Source organism: Drosophila willistoni (assembly GCF_018902025.1).
Source record: "Drosophila willistoni isolate 14030-0811.24 chromosome XR unlocalized genomic scaffold, UCI_dwil_1.1 Seg144, whole genome shotgun sequence".
Classification (NCBI taxonomy): domain Eukaryota; kingdom Metazoa; phylum Arthropoda; class Insecta; order Diptera; family Drosophilidae; genus Drosophila; species Drosophila willistoni.
Window position 1 is genome coordinate 3,324,171 of NW_025814057.1, and position 12,850 is coordinate 3,337,020.

Here is a 12,850-nt window from a genome sequence, read left to right on the forward strand (position 1 = left end):
CTGCACATTTGCATTTAGATGACGGAGGCCGCACTTGTTTATAGCCCACAATTTAACATGAACATCAGCTTAGATAAAGCCAAAAAAAAACTTTCAAAGATTATGTTATTATGCGATGTGATGACGAGACAAGCCTTCAGTAAAATACCATGTGAGAAGCACGTCTTCTTACGGTGGTAAACATATTTCTAGTGACAGATTGATTCCCAGTTTTCTATAACCTGTAAAAATAATCCTTAAGTAGACAATAACGTAAGGATAATCCAGTTAAAGGGCTAGCAGTTATGACTAACTGAAACTTGTTTATAGTTTTTCTATATTTCCACATTACGAGATTATTCTCATTAAAAGTAGGCTTTTCGATTGACACGGTACACTCAGTTGAAAACTCAACAAAAAACATGTAAATCAAGAGCTCCATGACTTCAAAAAAACATGTAGTGCTGAGTGGTGCTGTGAATATATCCTCATTCTAACTCTAGGGAGCTCAGAGAAAGCATTAACTAATAAATATTTGAGTAAATTATATTTTTATATTTTTTAACTAATGAAAAGTATTCATCAGGAGAATGGCGGAGGAACAGGTTAACGACGACGCACTGGTTCCAGAAGAAAACAATCCGCATGGGGATGTAACAATTGGCGACGCAGTGGTTCCAGAAGAAAACAATCCGCATGGGGATGTAACTAATGGCGACGCAGTTGTTCCAGAAGAAAACAATCCGCATGGGGATGTAACTATTGGCGACGCCGTGGTTCCAGACGAAAACAATCCGTATGGGGATGTAGCAATTGGCGACGCCGTGGTTCCAGACGAAAACAATCCGTATGGGGACATCCCCATCGTCGCAATTGGCGACGCCGTGGTTCCAGACGTAAACAATCTGTATGGAGATCTTACACTTGACGAACTTAGGAATATACCCGTACCTAAAATAATGGTCCTACGCGAAAATGGCGAGGGACTTTGCAGACTAGAGGAAAGAACATTGGACCTGATGAAGTGCTCGAGGTGCAAGCGTGTACCTATGGAGGAGATATTTCAATGCATGAATGGTCATATCATATGCGCCGGCTGTTTTTTGATCCGAACTGAGAACAATATGGTGGGAGACGGTGTACCGAACATGGTGGATGCCAGGCAATTCAACTGCCCCACGTGCTTTATTTTCATGGATCCAAATGAACCCATTCGCAATCTCTTGGCGGAGTGCATTATAAGTCAGGTTGAAGCGGTCTGTCAGCGATGTGGAGATGAGGTAATCATATCGGAGTTGCGCGAACACTTTATTACCTCATGTCGTCAGAGTTTAGTGAACTGCTATTATTGGCGTGTTGGCTGTAAATGGATTGGCGCCTTGTCGGAAGTCGACACCCACGAGAGTATCTGTGCGTCGGCTAATAATAGTGAAAGCCAAGTTACGAAGGCTCTGCTCGAACGCGAAGCTAGGTCTAATGTGACCTTAGAGCAATATGCTCGTCTCCAACGTCTTTTACAGGATAGATTTCTTGTAATATGTAATTTGCGATTGATGGCAATTCCCGAAGGCACTGGTTTAAATGAATTCATAACAGTGGATCAAATTTTCGCACATGGTTCATGGTGGGTCGTGCTTTTAATGCGCCAAGATGAGGGCAACATATCACGCATCTTGTTCAAGCTGCAGCTTCATACACCACCGAGCAATCCGATACAGGTGTCTTATTGCCTAATTAACAGCAACTGTTCTCTGGTCAACATTGAGCCAAATGTTTGTGAGGACGTAGTGTTTGAGCCGACAGCTCTTGACGGCCCCGAACGAGTTCTTTACCGAAATACCAAGGAAGCCACAGATGACTTATTGTATGAACGTGGTCTATATCTACGAATGCTTATGGGACTCCCTACCATAAATGTTGAACAAATGATTTAATAAATTTCAATCCATGAATTTCAAAGCATTATTTTTGTATACTATCTCTAATAGAACATTGAGTTAAACTGACTGAAAGGTTGCATATGGGAACGGATTCAATATTCCCCATTTTCAAAGGGTATATACATATGTATGTACATACATTCGACCACATCTTAGTAGGCCTTGACAAACTTTTCAGTGAAATGACAACTAGACAAAATAGGTTGAACGAATTTCCTATGAAAAAATTACAAAATTTATAGATTTCCAACCTAATACATGAAAGTAAATAGGTTTAATACCAATTTATTTTCACGTATATACATATATATTTTTTTCTGAGCGGTGAGATGGAGGACTATAGTATACTGAAGTACGCCACTTATGCGGAATATTTGGCGTCCTTTCCGAGAATCGAGGACCATCGTTATTTGCAGGATGTACCAACAATCGACAAATTAACCAAATTAGGTTATCGCACCATGACAACGGTTTACGATGAAGGTGAATTTTATCGTGCCAAACTCATTATGGAAAGTTCTGCTGCCCCAAAGGTTACATCAAAAATGATTTATAGCATGTACCTAACTGGCGATGATGCAGTGCTCCAGGCATTGGCAAAGCGCGAGAAGCCAAATGTGCTTCAGGAAATATCGGTAAGCTATCGAAATGGAAAGTACGAAACAATATACCAAAACTTCTCCAATTATAGACCATAATCTATATGCAAGTACGCCGATGCAATGGATTTGATATATCTGGTTATATTGACTACGAAATGAGTTTGCGCCAGGCCAACATGTGTTTGCCAGGAGCAGTCGATTGGCGAGCCATTTTCGAGGGACAGAAGCTACTGTGTCCAAGGATAACCGATCTTGGTTTCTATGATTGGCGCACGGGCGATGTGTTTGACACCTCGAATGATAACTATCAGGTGGTCTGCCATCCCGTTTATGGCATGTACTTTATGCACAAGGGCGATCATAAGATCATTCCGGTCACCACCAGGCCCAATCCTCACTCTGACAATGTGACGCGAACTGTTTTCCAATCCCCCTTATACAATTTCGTTGTCTTATACGATCATGGCGTTCGCAAAAAGATATAATCATCGATGCCCATTTATTGAACGCCGATTTCATAAAAATTTACAAAAGGAAAATGAATCGTTAATATCAACCGCCCAATATATTTCAATTGCCAAATATTAATAAAACCCACAATTATCATAACATTAAATATATTTAAAATTCATCTATTAAATATTTTACCTTCTTTTGCAGGCTGATGTTTGCTATCTTACTCCCACACAAACAAGAGAACAAACAAAAAAACAGCTTCTTATTTAATTCCACAAGCAAATCATACGTTTTGCAACACCAGAAGCTGGGCAAATCTCTCTCTTACTCTCACTCTCTTTTTTGTGCTTGGCTTGACAGAATCAACGACTGCGGCAGCGCAGTCGACTGCGACGCAACGCGGCATTTCGCGGTCTTTTTTCTATTTTCTTCTGCCAATTGATTTTTTTTTCTCCACAAATATGAAACCGATTTTAATGCGAATATCACTAATTAAAAGAGAATTGCTTTATCTTTTCACCAAACTAATTTGTTAGCAACTTTAAGCACTTTAATCACAAACACAAAAAAAAATAATTGCACTTCAAACGGGACAAACTGAAGGCGGTCACTTGTTTGGCAAAACTGAAAGAGCGTAGGAAGGAGAGCAAGTTACGTAATTGCAAAGACGGAGAGAGAGAGAACGAGAGAGCTTCAAAGTTCTATGACGGGCATCGTTGCTTCCCCCTCACATGAGGCAAATTCTTATTAGACCAATTCATGCATTTATTTACATCGGGATTTATTCTTTTGGTCCTTACTTTCTCACTTATATTCAGCTAAAACTTTCTAATTTTCAAAGCCAGCCAATGTCTTATGTGTTTCCTTTGCAAGTCGTTAATGGGTTATATCAAGTGAATATTTAAACTTAATGGGAAAGACGTTAGTTTTATCAGAATTAGTCAAAGCTTGAGCCTGGAATGCGTGAGAAACTTTCTTTTGTGGTTACATTGTCTATATATAATTATTGGCAACCTTGAAATGTCTAAATTTACCGTAAAAATTCCTTAACCATATTCATTTTCGGGCACAAAGCAAGCATCAAATTATTGCATTTAAATATAATTCACTTGAAAAATAAAACTTAATGAAACAGGTCGTGATATGTGCAATTGACACGAGAGCCACGAGAACCTAAACATCATGAGCCCCAAAGAAAGAAATCCATCCCCAATCCTGAATCCCACTGGCTACTGGCTACGCCGCACGCACATCCCAAGCACCCAGTCATCCGACGACTTTTTGAAGCCAGACTGACTGAACCAATAATTATCCCTTCCAAGAGGCAGGGGCAGGGCAGGAGCACTGGGCGGCGGAGTCTGTGTCATGAGAAAAAACGTTTATGATCAACAAAGGCTTCAATTTGGGCTCAGCCGCAGCTGCTGGTGGGCTTCCATAGACTTGCAGAAACTGGAGCGAATGATTTGATAAAAGGGTTACAAGTACAGTGGCTCGATTGTAGAGCAAATCCAATAAAACTTTTCCTTCTTTGAATTTATGGCCATGTACCCAAAAAGTTGGTCACCTTTTTAAATTGATTTGATTCCATTTACAAGTGTTAAAACTAATAGAAACTGTGTACCACAAATTTAAAATTTAGCCCCAAAAATTTGTTTTTTCGCCCATTGAAACTATCATCTCAATTCGGGTCCTTTGACCGAATGAATGTGAATCAAATTTATAGTCAAATGAGATATATTCGAATGGGAGTGCCTCTTAGATATTGTATGCTATAGTAGATGAAATAGAACACTTTTTTTCAGTTAGGTTTTATAGGTTTATTAATTAGTTTTTATGGTTAAAAGCAAAGATTAGTTATTAGAAATATTATCAATTGTTTCTTGTTCGTTTTTGGCACACAGGTGAGACCTTTCCTCTCACTATTTTTTTAGTTTTAAGGGCCACTGTACCATTGTGGGGCACATTATAATTAATCACAGAAATTGTATGCAAAGAAATCAAAAATAATCATCAATTTGGGGCTTAAAGGAATGATGAGAAAGTGTAAAGGAATGAATGTTGAAAGCGAGCGCCATGTGGAGACAGAGACAGACACAGCCAGAGAAAGAGAAAGAGAGTGATCTACCAGAGTTGTTGCAAGTCGTCAAGTGTTCAACATTATCATCCTCATCATCATCATCATCATCATAATCATCATCTTCATCATGATAGTGCATTTTGAGGCGCTACAATTTGGCGTTACATGAAAATTGCAAAAAATCTGCTGCCAGGAGGAGTTGAAGCTGGATATGAGCTGGAATGAGGGCCATTGGGCCATGGGCCATGGGGTATCTGTCGCTTGTCTCGAACCATTTAATTAGATGCCGCGTCAACAAGGTGCTAAATGGGCTGCCATTATATATATAACGAGAATGATGAGAGGCAACCACAAGGAGGAGGAGGAGAAGGAGGAGGCAGCCATGTGTTGGGCCGCGTGGGTTGGGCTGAGCAAGAAAAAACAAGGGTAACACAACGAAAAAGGAAAGCTAACCAAAGAGGCAGCTGTCGGAGTCAGTACTCACTGCCTCACTCTACCTCACCCGGGGGCATGCGTTGCTCTCGTTGTGTTCATCTTGTTGTTGCCCCTACCTCCTGTTGCTGATTATGCAGAGGTGATAATTGCAGTGTCCGGCGCGTCAAGATTTATTTTTTTCTCATTTTGTTGTTTTTTTTTCGGTGAGCTTTAACGATGTGTTAAAATAAATTGCATATGTGAAAGAAGAGGAATCGATCCGATTCCAGTCTCAGTTCTCCACCTCCTCCTCCTCCTCCTCGTGCATTTTGCAGGTTTTTCGATGAAAACCCACAAAACGTCGCGGATGTGTACATAAAAATTTAATGGGCGCCCGCTGCTCCTTCAAGAAGAAGAGTTTCATCCATCGAAAAACACTTTACCTTTTGTTTTTTCTTTTGTCTGGTTCACCCTGTAATTGCCCAAGCAAGGAGAGAGACTTATTAAAATATCACTTGGGATGCGGTGGAAAGGGAAACCAGAAGGCAGTTGCAGTTACGCCTGCCGCCGCCTGTTACTCCTACATTTACTTTCTAAAAACTCGCCACATTTATTGCCCAGTCAATAACTAACGGTCTGATGGCAAGAGACAAACAGACAGAGACAGAACGAGAGATTCGTAATTCAATAGTGTCTGACCCAAACCCCAATAATACATTTGGCTTTAACCCCAAAGAATCTCCATCAGACACTGGCGTTCCAATGAATTTTGTGCTCCCAAACCAAATTTTTTGGGTAATCCGAGATGGTCAGGCATATCAGATTTTTTCCATTTGTCCAAAGGGTCGATGTGTGTCTCTTTTCTCCTCTCTTGTCGCTGCATTTGTCTGCCTAATCAGCTGTAGATAATTTGCAGCTACTGTGTACGCCGAAACAAAAAATCTTCTCGATCGAGAAGAGATCAAGTATGAAGAGCGACAGAGACAGGGGATAGAGAGTTGCGGGTGGTTCTTCCGCTTGGGTAAAGCGTGTCTGGAACATATGGCCTGGCCTGGTCATCCAATGTTCCTTCTTCTGCTTGCTTGCTCGATCTGTCTGTCTGTCTATCCGTCTGTCCGTCTATGGTACAGCTGTAAAAAACGTCTGCTGGCTGGTTGGATGACTGGCTGGCGTCTGCACTTGGGTCACAGTGTGTTCCTTATGCTGCTCGTATAGCACGTGCTTCAATGCACATGACACTGAATCGCGAACTGCGATTTTTGGAAGCAACACAGGAAGTTTAGTGGAGTGGGAGGGGGCAAGTAGCTGGCGAGAAAACATGGTTAACAATTTTTTTTTACTAAATTTCATTGCATGACAATCTAAAAATCTTTTTAGCCAAACAATAGACCATCAATAACTCTAGGCTTGAGCTTAAACGGCTGCCACCACTCAGCTAAATAGAATTGGAATTTATGTATAAGGGCGACTTTTGGATAAAGTTTCATTATAATCATTGAATCGAAATCATTTTAGTTTTCCGTAACTATTTTTCTTTAATTCTGCCTTAAACTCTTATTTGCAATGACGAATTTACCAGCATTAACTGTCTCCTTCTTTGGGCTTACTTCATTTAGTCAACAATTACGTATACGCAGAGTCTGACCACTTTACTAATAACAATGATGATTATGACAAATATGTAAATGATGATTAAGACGATATTTTCTCTTAAAAAATAATAAAAATCGGTTTAATGTTATTTATTTACCTGGCGTCCAGGTAAATTTGAAGCAATAAATGGAGTTATATAAATGGAGTATCCTTTTATTCACTTCAAGTTGATTAATTTTTCCATGAATTTGCCAATAAATAAAACAATATCGAACTCAAAATTCGCATTAGACATTTAAGAGTCCCACGTTCTTTCAAACAAACACACAAGGTTCGAAATTATTAAAGCCACGTTAAGTACTTAAAACATTTCCTTGAAAAAAGATTCTATCGCAGACCTTAAAATGCCTACAACTTGATTTCAGATGGAAATTGCGAATTCTCATTTCGAATTCAATGAATGTATGTCAGAGCAAAACCAACAACAAGAAGGTACTTAAAATTTTGGCGTATATCTAGCGAATTGATCGTGTTGAACCGCTTCCCCGTTTATTCCAACTCGTGTCCCATGAAACCCATGAACAAGTGCACATTCCAATTTATAATCATTGATTAGACAAAGAATTCCTACTCGTTTGCTTTAGTTTGTCTTTGAGAGTTAGGGTATAGAAACTGCGTAAAAGCCGAAGCTTAAGTTTGGCCCTTTTCGTTGGTTTTATTTCTGCTTTGGGCAAAACCATTGAGTGCTTACCCCAACAATAAAAAAAAAAGGAACACAAAACAAAAAACTAGCCTGGTTTTAGATCCTTTTGCTTATCTCGCGCGCTTTTCCTCGAAATTCGCAGCTATAAACCATCAAAAGTCGATCGATCGATCGATGGATGGATGGATGGATCGAACGGACGAACGAACAATTCATGCCCACCAACGTTGTCCATCAGAATTTCTAATTTTTTTACTTGGCGCCGCCGCCGCACCCAGGGAGAACATTAGCCCATTGGCAGCAGCTGCCGTAGCCATACCTAATCAGCCACACAAAAGTCACTGGAACATCCGCCACTCACTTCCTTCTCCCGTGCCGATTCGGCAAATCATAAAAGCTTTCGATTCTTAGAAATTTTGGTTTCTTCGGTTTTTGCCAGCCTAGAAATTCTATCTATTCAAAAACGAGTTCATTGATTTTGTTTCATCTTTGATCTTTGGCCGAACGATCGATCGATCGATCGACAGCTGCTGATTTGGTGCTGTGCCCTGAGCTTGTGGCAAGGTTTCAAATCGCGAAAAAGGTATTTTTTTTTTTGCCGAATGCTTAAGCATGCGCCAATCGTTTTGGTGGTCAGTGGGACAGTTGGCTATCCATTCATCCCAAAAGGTTTTGTTTCTTGTTTAGATTCATCCACAATGTGCAAATAGTTTAAACGATTTAGATACAATGGGGAAAAAATACAAAAGTACATAGGCATTTAAATAAACTCAACTTCTAATTGGAAAAAGTAAAGCCTACTCTGCGGTGCACTTAATGAGTTAAATTAAACACAATGCACTATGGAGGAAAGTTGCCTTATTTTGGGCATAAAGTCAAATATTCTATTATAGAGATTTTTTTGGTTTCCCTTCAATTTTTTTGCATTCCTCGACTTTAAGTGGAAAAGTTTTGATAATAATTTAAAATATGGCCAATGCAACTTCAACTTTTACCATAAATTTCCACTAACGACTTTTGATGGAACATTAGTTATCCTAAAGGACAATTTTTTCTCTGTTCTGGACTGCAGTGCGTTTAAAACTTTAAAATTGAAACCTTTTGCATGCTTTTGGGCTTGCTTCTGAATTGGTTAGAAACTTTTTAAATCAGTATTTATCAGTTAAAAAGGTGTTAAATTATATAAAATTGAAACAAGAAAACTATGCAAAATAGATAAAACAATTAAAGCAAGAGTCCTTTGTCCAGGTAAGAGGTAATATTAATATACGGAAAGTTATGTTGTTTATTGTGGATTGCAAGTAGAAAAGGTATTGCATACTTATTAGTGCTTTCAGTTAGTATGTAGACTTAATAAGAGCCACAAGAAAAGGCTTAATGGTTCGCAAGATTTCAGCTATAAGCAACTTTTTCAACTTTCTTTAATACGACTATGTTTTCTGGATTCATAGAAGATCCAAGACATAGAAATGTCAAATATAGAGTTAATGGAAACAAAGACAAAATATGAAAATCGTGTATATTGTTAACTGTTTGTAAACAGATAATGCAATCGATTCTACCTTCTTGATCTTTTCTACCTGGCTTATTTTTTTCAAAGAATTTAACACTTTTTATATTGATTTTACTTGTGATTTGTTGTTTTTGTTGTTTTACTCGCCCATCTCATCTTTATCAAAAAGATATAGCAATATTAATGCTATGATTATAATATAAACTTCAATTTAAATCTAAATTTTGTTTTCTTGTCCCTCAAGAGGCACGTAAAGTTAATGTAAAAACAAAAAATTAAAATGGAATAAACAAAAAGTAGTGTAAAAAGTAGATTTAACAATATGTAAATGAAAATTCAATAGGAAGGAGTTTTTCGTTTTTTTTGTGTGTTTTCCGTTTTTTTTTTTATGGAGAGCGTATAAAATTTAGCTAAATGCTTAGCAATTAAAACATAAATATCAGTTGCGCAGTTACGATTCGTTCGATTAGGATTAGGATACATTCAGTCCTTTGAATTTGTTGTCTGTCTGGTGTGGTTTTTGTTTTGTTTGTGTTTCACAACATGCGATCAATCCAATTGGTTAAATTGGACAACTCCTTGTCCTTGGCTGAGGACTCGAAGAATTGTATATTCTGCGAGATGTGGGCAAATTCAAAGTCCCGTCCCAATTTGCCCAGCGTAATAGGTTTATTCACTTCATCATCGCCCACGGATTGAAGTTTACGACTGCGCGTATCGCGCACCGTATGCAATTCCTTTTCGAGTAGACTTTTAATAACCACGGCACTTTTGGCTGTCGTCTGATCCTGTTTATTACAAAGGACCAGCACGGAACACGGTTGTGTGGCGCTATCCGACAATATGGTATACAAAAAGCTGAAATTCGAATGTTGTTTGAGGTTCATGGATAAGGTTTTTCGTATAAGTCTCTTACTCAGCCACATCACGAATATCCTTTTGCACTGTCACGGAGTCAATCACAAAAATGATGCCCTTCGCCTTGCGTTTGTAGAGCTCGAAGCATTTGTCGCGCACTCTATAGTGGCCTGGTATGTCGACTAGACGAGCGGACAAGTGTCCGGCATGATAGTCACCAACATTCTCCTTAATCGAGGTAAATGTCTCGGGTAGTTTACCATGGACGATTTGCATAAATACGGCACTTTTGCCCGATTCACTCAAACCGGTTAGAAGAAAGTCGCGACGTCCAGCCGAACGTCGACGGAGTATAACAAAGATGGCTAAAAATATAAAAGCGGCCAGGGTTTAAAGGAAAGTTGGTAAGGAAAATGAACAATTATCCACGTGGCTAACTTACCGACAGCTATGAAGCCAAGTAACAGGGCTATCAATATGGGTCCTGTATCAATTTCTCCCAGCTTGATTTGCTTCTTTTCTCGACCATTTTCATTTAATTTGTCCATGGTTAAATAGCAATTAAATAAACACAATCGAAAAAGGAAAACAAACAACAAAACAACCGAGGAAAAGTGTTCGGTGCTATTTGTGATCAATCTGGCAACATTGCACAATGACACGCACTGTTGTTTTGGGTAAAGCCTTGCCAGATGAGCATATAAACTCATTAAGCGATAGTTCCGCGAACCTATCGACGCATTTGTGATGTTTGCTGTGATATGCAGTGTGATGTAAATGTTTGTTGGGTTACTTGTTGAATTTGTGTACTTTTTTTAAATTTCATTTAAATAATGTTTTTTGTTCTATTTAGTTGTTTTATCTCTGGAAACTGCGAGAAGATGGGGAATTGCAATTGCAACCACTTGCCGCCGCTCAGGAAGCTCAAGACCGAGAACGCCATCAGCGACGGGTAGCCACATGTACTCCTGTCCAGGACACGACGGCATCAGCGATTCCTGTGCCCGCAATTCCAAATAACGCCATCACTCCTGATGGCCAAGTAGTCCCAATTGGCCATCCATGAGGAATTTCAATATCCAATTGTGCCACCACCACCAGCCCAATCGGGTGGGGCCCCAGTTCCAGGTGATGGCGAAATTGAATTAAAACCAAAATTTCATCTATTCTTAATATTTTAAGGCTTTATTTGTTTAAAAAAGTTTATAAATAGCTGAAAAATTAAAAATGCAAAAAACTTAACAGAGTACCGTCGCTAACTCGAGTTTTACAGTGTCAACCACTTGTAATAAATTACACATTAATATAAATAAGATCATTTTATTCGATTTTAAGCAGAAAGTAATTTATGTGCCCTTTACTAGTGATCAAGCAGAAAAAATAATTGTGTGAATACAACAAAATTTTTTCGATTTTTGTGAAAAATCGTAATTTTATACTCGAAAATGAGGCTTAGCAGAATTAGCATAACAAAAAATAAGACAAGGTATGTATGTTTTTTTATTATACTAAATTATAGCGTGAAGCGGTTAATGTCCTGTGTTTGGGGTGTTTGTGTTTTAACCATTTAACATTTAAATGCAATTACTTTCGTTTTATCAATTTCACGCTCTCAAATCCTTGATCAATCCGCGTATAATACGAAATGTAAAATTACATGAAAATGCCCAAATAGGCACCGAAACGGCATGGTCTATGCCAGTTGGAAAACTCAATAGATCCTCCAATGGCCACAGATTAATCTGCTTGTCCAATATCATGACGGGCGAGGTGCGATTGCGGACGGATATAATAATGAGTATCAGTGTCATCACTAGCTTAGACACATAGTAGCTAATAGTATCAATTGTGGATTTTTTTAAGGTTTCCAATTGTTGGGCCGTTTTTATTTTTAGTTCAATTTCGTTGACTTTGCGTTCGGCACGCATAATTTTGATGGTCTTGGCATATTCGCCGGCATGTTCGGCATTACGTACATTTTCCACCTCCTCCCGGGCTGCATCCAGCTCCGTTTGTAGAATCTCTGTCTCCTCGTTCCTTAACCGCCAGAAGCGTGACACTTTGAGCTGGTATTTTATTTTTGGAAAGTGGATACAGTGGAGTAAATTAACGCTTGTCTGGAGACAATGTTCGATCTTCACACTTACGTAGTTTCTTATGAAGTCTGGCAGGAAGGTGTTGAGTAGGCTCATTATGGCTATCAGTACGAATAGTGTCATAGTATGTGTCTGTCAGTTTATCTTATTATTTAAATAATTTAAATGTGTTTTGCAATGTTTCTGCGATTAAAAAGAAAAACAAAATATACTCTAATAAAAAAAACGAGCAAAACAGCTGTTCGGTGCGCTGCACGCCTCTGGTGGTGTACATATGGTGGACATATCGATATCAATGACTTACAAGTTATCGCAGTCACGAATGCACGACTAATTTGAAATTCCTAACTTCTTAATAACAATTCCTTATAAATTAAGGTTGTTCAATTTCCATACTCTATCTCAATTAGGTAAGTTTAATTAACAAATCTAACCTCTTCTCAAATACTTTATGCAATCGGAAATTTTAAATTTTCTGCGTTACAAACAGCTTACTAATTTCATAATACTCTCTGCAAGGTTAGAACGAAAGTGCTTGAACAGTTTCTCGAACTTTCGGTGATCAGAGTAAACTGTGACTATTTGACTTGACAGTGATTTTGTATGTGCTTGTGTAGCT

The 12,850-nt window shown here is 38.7% G+C and overlaps 4 protein-coding genes across 4 annotated transcripts; 2 read left to right on the forward strand and 2 right to left on the reverse strand.

The window, feature by feature from the left end:
- Positions 1–468: 468 nt before the first annotated feature.
- On the forward strand, positions 469–1,931 carry LOC124460678 (cysteine and histidine-rich protein 1-B-like). The gene is made up of 2 exons (XM_047012024.1): positions 469–602; positions 654–1,931. Exons 1-2 carry the CDS (start codon positions 570–572, stop codon positions 1,911–1,913), a joined length of 1,293 nt encoding a protein of 430 aa, XP_046867980.1. The 5' UTR covers positions 469–569; the 3' UTR covers positions 1,914–1,931.
- A 156-nt stretch (positions 1,932–2,087) lies between these two features.
- On the forward strand, positions 2,088–3,137 carry LOC6638705 (cilia- and flagella-associated protein 299). Its single transcript, XM_002062276.3, has 2 exons — positions 2,088–2,554; positions 2,611–3,137. Exons 1-2 carry the CDS (start codon positions 2,249–2,251, stop codon positions 3,004–3,006), a joined length of 702 nt encoding a protein of 233 aa, XP_002062312.1. The 5' UTR covers positions 2,088–2,248; the 3' UTR covers positions 3,007–3,137.
- Positions 3,138–9,386: 6,249 nt separating this feature from the next.
- LOC6638704 (signal recognition particle receptor subunit beta) lies at positions 9,387–10,768 on the reverse strand. The gene is made up of 3 exons (XM_002062275.4): positions 10,578–10,768; positions 10,194–10,500; positions 9,387–10,135 (listed from the first exon to the last, which is right to left on the reverse strand). Exons 1-3 carry the CDS (start codon positions 10,681–10,683, stop codon positions 9,814–9,816), a joined length of 735 nt encoding a protein of 244 aa, XP_002062311.1. The 5' UTR covers positions 10,684–10,768; the 3' UTR covers positions 9,387–9,813.
- Positions 10,769–11,528: 760 nt separating this feature from the next.
- On the reverse strand, positions 11,529–12,487 carry LOC6638927 (guided entry of tail-anchored proteins factor 1). Its single transcript, XM_002062274.4, has 2 exons — positions 12,283–12,487; positions 11,529–12,201 (listed from the first exon to the last, which is right to left on the reverse strand). Exons 1-2 carry the CDS (start codon positions 12,352–12,354, stop codon positions 11,740–11,742), a joined length of 534 nt encoding a protein of 177 aa, XP_002062310.1. The 5' UTR covers positions 12,355–12,487; the 3' UTR covers positions 11,529–11,739.
- Positions 12,488–12,850: the final 363 nt, after the last annotated feature.